This window comes from Lampetra planeri, chromosome 13 (genome assembly GCF_965212315.1).
Source record: "Lampetra planeri chromosome 13, kcLamPlan1.2.h2, whole genome shotgun sequence".
Taxonomy (NCBI): domain Eukaryota; kingdom Metazoa; phylum Chordata; class Hyperoartia; order Petromyzontiformes; family Petromyzontidae; genus Lampetra; species Lampetra planeri.
The window spans coordinates 7,152,463-7,165,547 of NC_136119.1; the positions used below are offsets into that span (position 1 = coordinate 7,152,463).

General features: G+C 45.8%; 1 protein-coding gene and 1 non-coding gene across 2 annotated transcripts in view; one reads left to right on the forward strand and one right to left on the reverse strand.

The window, feature by feature from the left end:
• LOC144722010 (unconventional myosin-Ie-like) overlaps positions 1-13,085 on the reverse strand; it is a 46,142-nt gene that overhangs the window by 3,909 nt on the left and 29,148 nt on the right. Inside the window, exons 17-25 of the mRNA XM_078600053.1 lie at positions 12,871-12,977; positions 9,147-9,245; positions 7,703-7,847; positions 6,187-6,301; positions 5,229-5,398; positions 4,926-5,071; positions 3,472-3,618; positions 2,336-2,487; positions 1,366-1,476 (exon numbers count right to left, since the gene is read on the reverse strand). Coding sequence (XP_078456179.1) covers positions 1,366-1,476; positions 2,336-2,487; positions 3,472-3,618; positions 4,926-5,071; positions 5,229-5,398; positions 6,187-6,301; positions 7,703-7,847; positions 9,147-9,245; positions 12,871-12,977 — 1,192 coding nt within the window. The remainder of the gene's footprint in view (positions 1-1,365; positions 1,477-2,335; positions 2,488-3,471; positions 3,619-4,925; positions 5,072-5,228; positions 5,399-6,186; positions 6,302-7,702; positions 7,848-9,146; positions 9,246-12,870; positions 12,978-13,085) is intronic.
• TRNAG-CCC (transfer RNA glycine (anticodon CCC)) lies at positions 11,632-11,704 on the forward strand. The gene has a single exon. It is a non-coding gene; the product is annotated as a tRNA-Gly (tRNA).

A 13,085-nucleotide genomic window follows, 5' to 3' on the forward strand; every position in this document is an offset into this window, starting at 1 on the left:
ACGCATTAAGTGTTTCATACCTGATTTAAAGCTTTCGTGACTGCAGGGATTCATATGTCTTGGTTATTTCAGTAAAGTCACGTAGAAGGGAAATAATAAAATAATAAAAATATAAAAAATTAAATTCTCACGACGTTTCGACTGCAACACAAGCAATCATCATCAGGTGTGAAATCCACAGCAAGACGATTTGTGGATTTCACACCTGATGATGATTGCTTGTGTTGCAGTCGAAACGTCGTGAGAATTTTTATTGTTTTATATTTGTATTATTGTATTATTTCCCTTCTACGTGACTCTACCGAAAGAACCAAAAATATGTTTCATACCTGTTAACCGATTATCAGCGCCTACCTTATTACAGACCAATTCAGACCTTATTGCTCACAGCGTGCAGCCTTATACATCTCAACGTTCATCCTACAAAGTCCCATCACAAGCGAGAAACACAAACATACATTTTTTTTTGGCTTGCTCGTATTGAAACGGCTCTACGCCGTATGGACCTGAAAAATTCAATTTCCCTGTACAAGAATACGGGTAAACCGTACGGGTTGACGGGTATGGTGTTTATGCATATTTTACTATTATACTTGTCACAAAATCTCAACACATTTGTCAATAACTCTACCCTCAATAGGAAAAATATATATAATAGAACTCTATTCATAGCAAATGTCTCTGCTTTGCATATTGGACCATTTATCAAAATGTCTATCGTTTATTTTTCCTCTTTAGTGTAGTGTTATTTATAAATGTGTTGAGTAAAGTCATGTATCTACGTATCTACGTGACTTTACCGAAAGACCCAAGAATATGAATTCCTGCAGTCAGCAAAGCTTTAAGTCAAGATTTAAATGTGTTGAGTGTTTTTTTCTTATTTGTGCTTGTGCTCCACTGCCAACACAGGATTACAACCATTGTCTTTGATGTAATGTTATGTACGACCTTTTTGTCAATCCGCTCATGGGTGAGGGTCTCCCCATGTTGCGTGCAGGTCGTCAGGGTTATTTGACCATTTTTCAGAATCTTTATTTGGATTGGAGGAATCCGATAAGCTATGAAGCTCTTTTTCAGAGATGTCCAGTAGGGTCAGGTCAGCAAGTTACAATAACAAACAATATATTAAAAAACCCGATAGGAGTGAAAAATAGAGAAATCGATGCCTTTACCCACCATCATGTAGCCCTCCAGCCTATAACATTCTGTTGTGCATGGTGGTTGAGCATCTGCATATTAGCCATGTTTAAACCTGCTTAGCTTTTGAGATCTGATGAGATTGGGCATATTGGTGATAGGCATTTTAGCATGGAGTGAGGGCGAGTTTTGTGTGTTTGGTGCTTGTGTTTGTGTGTGGATGCTTACCTGCGTTAGTGGCTGGCAGTGGACGTTGCTGGATTTGTTTATTATAAGATGGTTGCACTGTAAAGCCCCTGCCTCTCCCCTTGCCTCTCATAATCTCCTTTCTGTTTGGGCCTGAAAGGAAACGTGCCAAGGGCAGAGATGATTACAACCGGCATGCATGTTAAAACCCACAACGCATACATGCTGTCAAGTGCACGACAATTAAATGGAATTGTCAGCTTTAAATATATGCGAGCATGCTGAGACAATATGCCTAGACCAATAGTTTTGGTTCTAGGCCTCAAATTAAACGCTTTAGAGTCAAATATATGTCTTTGGTTCCGCTAAAGCAGGGGTCATCAACCTGCATCTCAGGATTGCTTCGTAACGTTATTGATTAAGGACCGTCTCGCATTCACATGGATTGCAGCTCTTACAATACTGAGTTTTTTTACCGGATTAGAACAAAAATGGCTCTTCTTGTTGTTTTGGTTGCCAACTCCTGACCATTGGAGTCCAGTATACCAAGGAAGTCCAGTTTACCATGGGAGTCCAGTTGACCATGGAAGTTCACAGTTTACTGTGTGAGTCCAGTTCACCATGGAAGTCTAGTTTACCATAGGCACGGGTCAACAATCTGCGGCTTCAGAGCCGCATGCGGCACTTTAGGGACTGTCTCGTGACGTTGTTTAAGGACCGTCTTGTATTCACGTACATTTTGGCTCTGGGAATATTGATTTTTTTTTTACCGAATTCGACATAAATGGCTCTTCTCGTTATTTCGGTTGCCAATGCACTATAGGGATGGGCAATAAATGCTTGTGTACCAGCGATGCCCACATCTCAAAGAAAAAAAAAGTTACGTACAAGTCCAGAGTATCACATACAATTGAGTAATCTTTGCACAAGTATCACTACAAAATAGATTGAGACGATCCTGGGAAGAAGCAGGACAGGTGGCAATTCTATTCGCGGCACCGGTGCTGCTCACGTGAGCTGGAGGGCAGTCCCCGGCCGATGGCCACGGTAAGAACTCGGCCACTGGATTTCAAAATTGCGACGTCTCCAGTCTTGCACGCAAATGACACCTGGCGAGTGCCACCCCTCTCAAACCAGCCCTCCTTCTTCACCCGGAACTCCAGCCTTCACGGGACACGTCGCACGTGGGTGGGAGGCATTGAGAATCAAGAGGTGTCATTCAGAGCGAGAGGGAAGTGACTTGAATTGGGTGGAGTGCGCGTAAGATAAGTGGCGTTGGCTTACGCTCATCACAGTGGCGCAAAACCCATAAACCCGATGAGGTGGATCGTACATATTTCATTGTGTGAGGGATGATAAAACTGCTAGGCTGTGAGGAGGCCGGTACATAGCAGTAGCGAAATTAGGTGTCTCACCTTTCGTTATCAGATTTCTTTGGTGCCAAACACTCATTTCAGTAATTTTTCCAAACATGCCGATTGCAGAAACCCCCCCCAAAAAGGTCCCAAGACTCAGCAAAGTTGTCCCCAATAAATAAAACTGATTACGATTGTAATAATTATCATGAGAGTGTCGTCATCTCGCATGTTAGGGTTTTCTGCAGGCGCTCCGTTTATCTTTGGAAAAAATATTCCATGAGGAATTGGCCAAATATCCCAGACGCAGTCTTGATGCTCAATGAGGCTCTTGTTGATAAATGAGAACTATAATGTGTATAACATTCTAGGCTGATGGGGGGGGGGGGATCAGGAGAAGACAAAGGGGTTCACACAGCACGTGCACCTGTTGTTCTCTTTTAGCACCGCCCCCCCCCCCCAATACGTTCCATTCATTGGCTACCACACTCAGATAAGCTCCTCCCCCCCTCCTCCCCCCCTTAACTTGTATTTAAGAACTTGTATCTTGGAATGTTTTGCCTCACTTGATACAGTAAATTTAGCTGCGACGGTCCCACCTGATGACGGAGACTTGTGTTGCCTCCGAAACGTCGTGGTTTATTATTTTATTTTATTTCTATTATTACTTTTATAAATTTAAATTTTATTTTTTACCTACGTGACTTGACCGAAAAAACCTACGAGTATGGGGTTCACACAGTATCGTCGCACACAGGGGTGGACAGGCGGCATCACAGCAGCGCGGCCTCACGTGTTATTGAAGTTGAGGGGCAGCTTCTGCTTGGTGAGCTCCTCAAAGTGCTTGCACAGGAGGCTGAGGAGCTCGGTCTTGAAGACAGACTCGAGGAGATTGTCGTCCTCGCGCTCGTGAACGATGAACATGTCATCCTGCAAAGTGCTGCACGCACAAAAATATACAAAAATCCCCCGTATAGCCCCAACAGACTGTTGAGCCAAGTGCTGTTCGCGAGCACCTATGAAGGTCGGCACGGTACACGAGGGGGTGGGTGGCCAACACCACGCCCGACCGCCTTTGTCTCCCTAGTGACGATGTTTACACATTGCACCAGGTACTCATTTGAGGCTGAGTCGACCTAGAGGAGATCCAGGACCAATTCAGATAATCGTCATTGGTGTTGGCTGTGAGCGGGAGTCGTACTCGGGTACCCGGGTTCATAGCGCAGCGCTAACCGCTACACACTACCACGAGCGTAGTGGCCCACGCACAAAGTAGCCAACGTTCAGTTGATGTTCCTGCTGCCGTGGCTTTTACATGAGTTGAATAGGCGCAGACTTACAAAGACTAGACATCACAATTATTATATCATCATCGCATAGTCAATTTGCGCCCGTAGATACCACCACACCTTGCCATTGCTTCATTCCGTCTGCTAGATCCTAAAGTTGTGGCAAAGTGCTCAATTATAAAGCCATGGATAGGGTAGAAATACCAGACATCATGATCGGTCTTACCCCTACGCAGGTATATACAGAACGGTAGCGCTTAGGCATGATAAAATCAACCTCTGTTTCCATTGTGATTCTATGAATTTTCACAATTGGAGGTTACAATTGTATTATGTGCAATTCCTTGTCCGTGCTGTCAATCTGTCTGCATCGTTTGGTCCGTCGTTTTCATTTGTTTTGTCTCATTCTTTGTGAAAAAACAGCACTCTTGAAGGTATATATGAGAGTTCAGTTGTTTCCTGATTTGAGCAAGGGCATAAGAAGTTGGTAAGAGAGACGATGGGAGGGAAATTCAAAATAGAGCAGTGCAAGGAAAGAGGCAGAAAGAGAAGAGTTTTGACCTGCAGGATGGTAATTGGAAACGATACAGATGAGAAAAAACAAGTCAGCCTGGTAGACTCCACTTTTAAATCTACATTGAAAACTCATTTCATCGGAACTACTTTTTGTGTTTAGTTTGTTGTCCTTCCCCTGCACCTCCGCCTAGCACGGTTGGCTTCATACGGTGCGAAAGAAGTTCAACATACATACAATCAATCAGTAGAGTTCATAGGAACATTGACCATGGTAGTAGCGATAGAAGAGTCATAAGGAGGTGACTGTTCACCAGTGAACGGAGTGAATCAGTGAGTGCTGGTAACGTTGAATCATAACAGGTGCAATGAGGCAGGAACTGGGTGCTCCATCCCAGATGTGACAACAGTTTTACAACTTCGGCCAAATTCGTGTGCTTCTTACCTGAGCGAGATGGACTGGATTTTGTCAATTTCGATTTTGTTTTTGAGCACCTCCATCAGCTGGCCTTTCTCCTGTCCCTTCTTCACCTTCTCACGCCCGATCAGGTACAGGTACTTAGCTGTCAAGATGAGATCTCGTTTCACCAACTGCCGGGGTGACACGAGGGGAGGAGAATCCATACAGCTTTTAATGCCGGGCAAAGATTCACACAAACCGTACGAGCTAAACCTTCTGCCCGTGGTCCATGCCGGCAGCGTTCGCCAGCCCAGGCGGCACCGAGTGAGAGAGCCGGGAGAGGAGCACCTTGAAGCGGCGGTCGTACTTGTTGACGACGTCGGCGAAATCCACACGCTCTCGCCTCGCCAGGAACTGCCGGAGCTCCGGTCGGTCGTCCATACCGAGGTAGTCTCCGACAAAGTTGCGGTTGATGCTGTTTCTCCTCCGCTCCTTCTTGTTGAGCAGGATGTCCGAGGCTGCAGGAACCCAGCACACGGGTGTTTGAGCTTGCGCGCTAAAAGGTTTCCGATAAGGATAGCCGAACAGGCGGTGGCGTCTCGTCGTCGTGTGCTAAGCCATCGGTGGCACTGATACACTGGTTACAGTAACTGTTTCAGTGGACGGAAAATTATTCTCAACGACTACGACTTATGGGTATCATTGAGAAGACAATTTCAAATATGACAAAAGGAAACGTATCATCAGCAGGCGAAATAGGCCGGAATGACCCAGATTGTCATGGTGGGAATAAACGTTTTAACCCGACTGCATTCTGTAATGAACCAGGGACAAGTGTAGTGGCAGGTTATATATATATGTTTATGTGTGTGTGTGCTGGGGGGGCATTTATGAGGTCCCCCAGTAATTCCTTCCCATTTCCAGCCTTGATTGTCATTCAACAGGGCCTGGATAGGTGGCTGTCCTCCTTGGGTCTTGCAGTCTCCGTGTGCGCAGGTGGACTTACTTATAAACTGGCACGTGGCTGGCAGTGACTTTCTCAGCAGCACTTCTCGCACAGAGACCCACCAGTAGACAAACACGGAGAGCCAGATAGCTCACGGAGAGCCATAGACTCACACAGAACTTGACGGGGTGTAGCCCGTCACTGCTCCTCAGCTCCTCCTTCTATATTATTTTTATTTAAAGTTTGTTTTAACATTGACTGTGTTGTGCCCCCCTTTTCATGGTTTTATGCCCCTCCCCCCACCATTTAGACAATTGAACCTTATTCAATTCAAGACATTACCACTCATCTATTACGCACCCTGCTCCCGCATGCGGGCGTACTGCTTGTGGGCGTTGAACTTGCGCCAGGCCTTCTGAATCGTGCGGGCAAAGGCGTCGAATTTCCTGTCGCGCATCTCCTCCAAGAGGAACAGCTGAGAAAGAGAACACAGAGTTAACACACTCACAGCGACAACGATCTCCCGTAGAAATAGCCTTCAACACACTGCTGGAGCAAGTATATGTATATCGTCATTTGTTAAATTTAAATCACAGTTCCTATGATTACTGTTGTTACGTTGTTTTTATAGCTTTATTTTGGTGATTTCAAAAACATGGTTAAGCCATGTTTCTTGCGGAAGTGCGGAGTTGGCCTGATAACTTTAATCTAAATTGTCTTATGGTTGTTATTCATAATCAACGTTTTTGGGTTAGATCGCGTTATTTATTAATGTGTCGTAACCCTCCACCACCCGACACGGCCAATCAGTAAAAATAAATAACGCGATCTAAACCCGAAAACGTTGATTATGAATAATATTGGTCGCGAAAGCCTACGTGTTAAAATGGTTGTTATTGTTTGACTTGCATCACACTGGGATTTTTGCACACAGCGTTGTATCACGGTGTTTTTTTTTCCCTGGAAGATTTGCTGGTTTATCCAGGATGTTTCTGTTGCGCGTCGTCGCTTTAAGATGTTCTCTGTTCATCTTTTGTTTGTTGCGGTTGCACCCGACTCAAGAGCCGCATGGCTCACAGGGCTATACCTAATAAATGAAACTTGAACTTGAAACTTGAAGTGATGTTAGGGCACATCTATTGAAGCTGGCACGACACATGAGGCTATGAGTGGCTACCACCATGCCTGGCCACCTTTGTTTCCCCAATGCTAATGTTTACACACCTCACCAGGTGCTCATTTAAAAGGCTGAGACAAACGAGGGGAGGCCCAGGACTAGGCAAAACATATTTGTCACCAAATATTTGTTGCTCCCCACAAAATGTTAGCACGCTTGCACACAAAAGACAAATATCCCCTGTATAGCCTTAAGAGTGCTGTTAGCGAGCACCTATGAAGGCCGGCATGGCACACGAGGGGATGGGTGGCCAACACCATGCCCGGCCGCCTTTGTCTCTCTAGTGGCGATCTTTACACACTGCAGCAGATACTCATTTGAGGCTGAGTCGACCTAGGTTGCAGGCCCAGGGCCGGTTCAGATAATCGCCATTGATGTTGGCCATGAGCGGGAATCGAACTCGGGTCGCCGGGTTCGTAGCAGAGCGTAGCGCTCACCGATACCCTACCGCAGACAGGCACTCAAGCACACTCAACATTTAACAATCCTCTCTAAATTTCCTAAAGGCAGCCCTGCACAATCAAAATGCAATCGTGCGTCTCCTTCGTATATATATATCTCTCTCTACACAAAACATAAAAGTATTTCTCATACAGATCGCCACTCGCCTACTCCAGTCAACCACTCACCACCACTCTACGCTGCCACATTGCCGAGGGGCGGCACGGGGGGGGGGGGGGGGGCGCCTTCTCCTCTCACCGACTCGGGGGCCTTGATGAAGACCTTGGAGCGCCCCAGCTGGAACTGGTCTGCCTCCATGTTGACGGCGCGCAGGATGTGTGTGATTCCCTGGCGCTCGTCCCCGCGCCATGCCGGCCACGTCTCCGCCGTCAGGATTGCGTACCTGTCCGCGCGGGTCGCAAAGCGTCCAAGGTTGTTGTCTTCATCGTCATCACCATCATCGTTGTAAATGCCATCATCGCCACCATTACCGTTTGCATTTTCATCATCGTGATCCTCATCATCACCACCACCATAATAATTTTCATTATTATTAAAAATTATCATTTTCATCACTGTCATCGTCATTTTCATTCTCACCACCAGTAATTTTTTGGTACAATCGTCATTGCAATTCCCATTGTCATCATCACCATTATCATCAGCAGCATTGCCATCATTGTCATAATGTTTGCAGTTATTGTTATAATTATTGCCATTGTCATCGTTCCTATCAATATCATCATCATTGTAATAGTCATCATTGGAACAATTGTCATCACCGTTACCATGATCATTGCAATTGCTGTTATAATTATCATCATCATTCTAGACATTATCACAACCAATGCCACCACCTTCATCTATAGTGACCTTTTTCACAAAGAAACATCTCAATGGCTGCAACGAAGAACAGGAATCAATTTTTAGGTTTTTTTTTCTCTTCAAAAATGTAGCCGTTAGAGACCAGTCGAAAGTCCCCCTGTGTTGTCGGGGGCTTTGTCCTTCACCACGGCCGAGTGAAGTTGCGCGTCTCACATCGGCACAACGAGTTATGGGTAAATCTTGACTTAAAGCTGTCGTGACTGCAGGAATTCATTATCTTTGGGTCTTTCGGTAAAGTCACGTAGATTGAAAAATAATAAAAAATCACGACGTTTCGATCGCAACACAAGCAATTGTCTTCAGGTGAAAAAAATACAGCGATCGAAACGTCGTGATTTTTTATTATTTTTAAATCTACGTGACTTTACCGAAAGACCCAAAGAGTATGAGTTATGGGTACTCGCCACAAACCCTGGTTATCTTTGTCATGAATATTGCCTTGCACGGACAATCCCAGCAGGGGGGGGGGAGCTGGCATTGGCTTAGCCACTGGTACTCTTAGTTCTTTCGGTAAAGTCACGTAGGTAAAAGATGAAATTAAAATTAATAAAAATAAAATAATCAAAATCACGACGTTTCAGAGGCAACACAAGTCTCCGTCATCAGGTGGGACCGTCACAGCCAGATTTGCTGCATCAAGGTAAACTTGTGTTGCCTCCGAAACGTCGTAATTTTTATTATTTTATTTTTATTAATTTTAATTTCATCTTTTACCTACGTGACTTTACCGAAAGAGATAAGAGTATGAATCCTTGCAGTCACGAAAGTTTGAAACTTTCGTGACTGAGCCACTGGTGTCCCAGGGATCGGCGCTCACCTCTGCAGAAACTTTTGGAAGACGCGGCGGTACGCGAAGCCGGCGCGACGCACGCGGATGTTCTCCCGCAGACCCAGGTACTCCACCTGGTGGCGCACCCTGCACGGGAAGCACGCAACGCACGGGCAGCAAACTCGTTACGAGCGGACCCACGTCGGCCTTGACCAAAGAGAGAAGAGTCGCCGTGCCCACGGTGGGATTCTCGCCGCCGTTTGAAATCGAGCGACAACTTTTTGGACGCACGCAGCCTTCACCTTCGACAATGCGACTTCAAAGCACAAATTGGGAGTCCACAAGAAGTCACAGACACCCCGTGAAAATCCTGACGCAGACAATCCCTGGCTTCGATCTTCCATTAAGCTTGTGGGTCACGACCCCTAAACTGCATCTGCATGAACTGTGGCAGGTGCAGACGCTTGATGCACAAATGGAAAGTAAAAAAAAATCTCTGGTGCGCGACTGTGGTCACCCAGAACAGACCATGGGACATATAACGACTCAATGCCCAAATCACAAATACGAAGGAGGCATCACAGCGATACAGTCCGCTACTCCTGATGCAATTATATTGCTCAACCACCTCAATGTAAATTTATAGATATTGCTGCTCTACATCAACATCAGTCATATAAAGATGAAGAAGAATGAGATTCTCATCAGGTAAAACATTCTTAATAATAATGATAATAACAAACGATGTTTGGAAATACAGAAGCAATGAATATTTAGCAAAAATACTTGATGGATATACAGTGAATGATGAGACTCAGAGGGCCAAAGCTGTTCCACAATTTGCCTGAATTGTACTGGCGATGGAATGGCAGTAAAAAGAGGAACATGCCGAAGTGGACGGCCACCCACGAGATGGAGCGATGAGATTACTTCCTGTGCAGAAGCCAGATGGATTGTGGCATTGCAAAAGCGATGGAGACGGTGTGGGTCGGCCTACATGCAGCGGTGGACGGATCAGGGCTGATGATTATCATGACGTGGGCATTGAATAAGTATAACCCGTAAAAACAAAGTTTTTCACTATAAATCCTTTATATGCGTGGCGGCTAGAGTCCTCTCGTCCTCTGGCTTGAGATGGCTGCCACCTATGGGTCAGATGATTGCATGGCAGCATTAAGCAATTGGTAATTAAATATAATATTTTTGTCCTAAAAAGTGTAACATTTTTGAAAAAAATTTTCACGAACATTAATTGTCACGCACAACGAGTCTGTGTGGAAAATGTCAGCTCGATTGGATCACGGGAAGTGGGTTAAAAAACGACCGGAAGATTTACACGGTCCTAAGCAAGCAAGCGAACTTAATATAAAGGATTTAAAAATCAATTATAACGTGAGTTACTTGAAAAAATAGATGATCGAGTTTCTGGCCCACTGGTGAGTACAAGTACGTCTGCGTACGTGTGCGTTGTGTGTATTTACTAGGGTTGCCACCCATTCTGGTTTTCCAGGATCGTCCTCTTTTTTAAATCCTTTATATTAAGTTCGCGTGCTTGCTTGCTTGCTTAGGACCGTGCAAATCTTTCGGTCGTTTTTTAACCCACTTCCCGTGATCCAATCGTGCTGACATTTTCCACACAGACTCGTTGTGCCAGACAATTATTGTTCGTGAAAAGAAATTCCCAAAATTTTACACTTTTAGGCAAAAAAAAATATTTTACATATATTCAAATAGAACGCATTCATGGCTTTGGCTGAACGTCAGAGTGTAAGAGCCCAGAGCGTAACCCCTCCACAGGCCGTGGCGGAGTAGCGCAGTTGGTAGTGCCCTCGCTTCCCATGCCAAAGGTCGCGGGATCGATCCCCGCGTCCTCCACAGGCGAATATATTTTTAAATCCTTTATATTAAGTTCGCTTGCGTGCTTGCGTGCTTGCGTGCTTGCGTGCTTGCGTGCTTGCGTGCTTGCGTGCTTGCGTGCTTGCGTGCTTGCGTGCTTGCGTGCTTGCGTGCTTGCGTGCTTGCGTGCTTGCGTGCTTGCGTGCTTGCGTGCTTGCGTGCTTGCGTGCTTGCGTGCTTGCGTGCTTGCGTGCTTGCGTGCTTGCGTGCTTGCGTGCTTGCGTGCTTGCGTGCTTGCGTGCTTGCGTGCTTGCGTGCTTGCGTGCTTGCGTGCTTGCGTGCTTGCGTGCTTGCGTGCTTGCGTGCTTGCGTGCTTGCGTGCTTGCGTGCTTGCGTGCTTGCGTGCTTGCGTGCTTGCGTGCTTGCGTGCTTGCGTGCTTGCGTGCTTGCGTGCTTGCTTAGGACCGTGCAAATCTTTCGCTCGTTTTTTAACCCACTTCCCGTGATCCAATCGAGCTGACATTATCCACACAGACTCGTTGTGCCAGACAATTCATGTTCGTGAAAAAAAATTCCCAAAATTTTACACTTTTAGGCAAAAAAAAAATATTTTATATATATTCAAATAGAACTCATTCATCGCTTTGGCTGAACGTCACAGTATAAGAGCCCAGAGCGTAACCCCTCCACAGGCCGTGGTGGAGTAGCGCAGTTGGTAGTGCCCTCGCTTCCCATGCGAAAGGTCGCGGGATCGATCCCCGCGTCCTCCACAGGCGAATATATTTTTAAATCCTTTATATTAAGTTCGCTGCCACGCATATAAAGGATTTATAGTGAAAAACTTTGTTTTTACGGGTTATACTTATTGCCGTCGCTGTCCTAAGAAATCTGTAGGTTAACCCAGGACAAAAAATAAGTAGTTTTTTTTTTTTCATCAGTTGTGCAATAATGCACCACTGAAGACAATGCGATTTCACCAAGTTATCCCCTCTTTTGGTATCAGGAGATATTCTTCTTCCCAAGATATGACCCATTTATTTGTATGCATGTTGAACTTCTTCGCAAAGTACATAGCCAACCGTGCTAATCGGGTATGCGGGGGAAGGACAACAAACTAAACACAAAAATCAGTTATATTTCGTGCTTTAATTATTTGTGTAGTAGAGTTACCCACTCGATATTCACAAACTCGGAGAGCAAATCGTTAACAAGGTTTTCCCGCTCAAACTAACGGTCAGGGTCTCACAAGCTGTGAGAGCTGACCGTAAACAAGGTTTTCCCGCGCGACTAAACGGTCAGGGTCAGATAGGGTGAATTGGGATCGAAAAGCATATTGGGAACGACCAATCACAGGGTTCCACAAGGTGGCCGGGGATTGGACAACCCGGCCACGAGCAAGTATAAAGCCAGAGCGCTCAGAGCTCTCGGGGAGTTGAACCACACGAAGACCCAAGACAGCGGAAGAAGCTTAGGACCCTGGACCAAGCCCTCCAGCCCTTATCAGGGCTAGGGTTCAGTGTAACCAGTGGTCGGGAGACATCTCCCTAGGTCCAGTCAGAGGACACTGAAAGAGCGGGATATTGAGTAGCCTGTAGGGTACGGGGGCTTGTACGTTCTGAGTGTAACGGGTGAGGGGACCGTATATCCCTCAGTGCATAGGGACCGTGTTAATAAAAGTGTGTGCTACAAAAGACGTTGAAGAGTCCGTCTGTACAACACTACATTTGTATTGTCTCGAATATGATTTTTATTGTGAGTGTTTTCAAAGTAGTTTGACCAAGACAACTTATGTTACGAAAAATTCTATCCTATAGAAAAAAAAATCAATGCGCTTACAATTGAGACTCTTCTGGTCTCTCTAACTCTCACCCCGGTTAAACAAAACGAACTAAACACAAGTGGTGGTGGTAACGCGAGTGTGAGCGGCCCACGGCACCTGCTCTCCTCCCAGTCGCGAGGGCGTTTCGTCTCGTTGGGCTTGATGCAGCGGATGTAGTGCGGCGTGCATCGCATCAGCGTGTTCACCAGGTCGTTGGCTTGTTTCTGCACGCGAGCGAGAGCAAATGCGCGCGCGCGCACGCACAGGCGTGCAAACCACGCGGTCATTGCGCGCACAACACAACAACACTGACTGATCTTTCATTTTTTCTG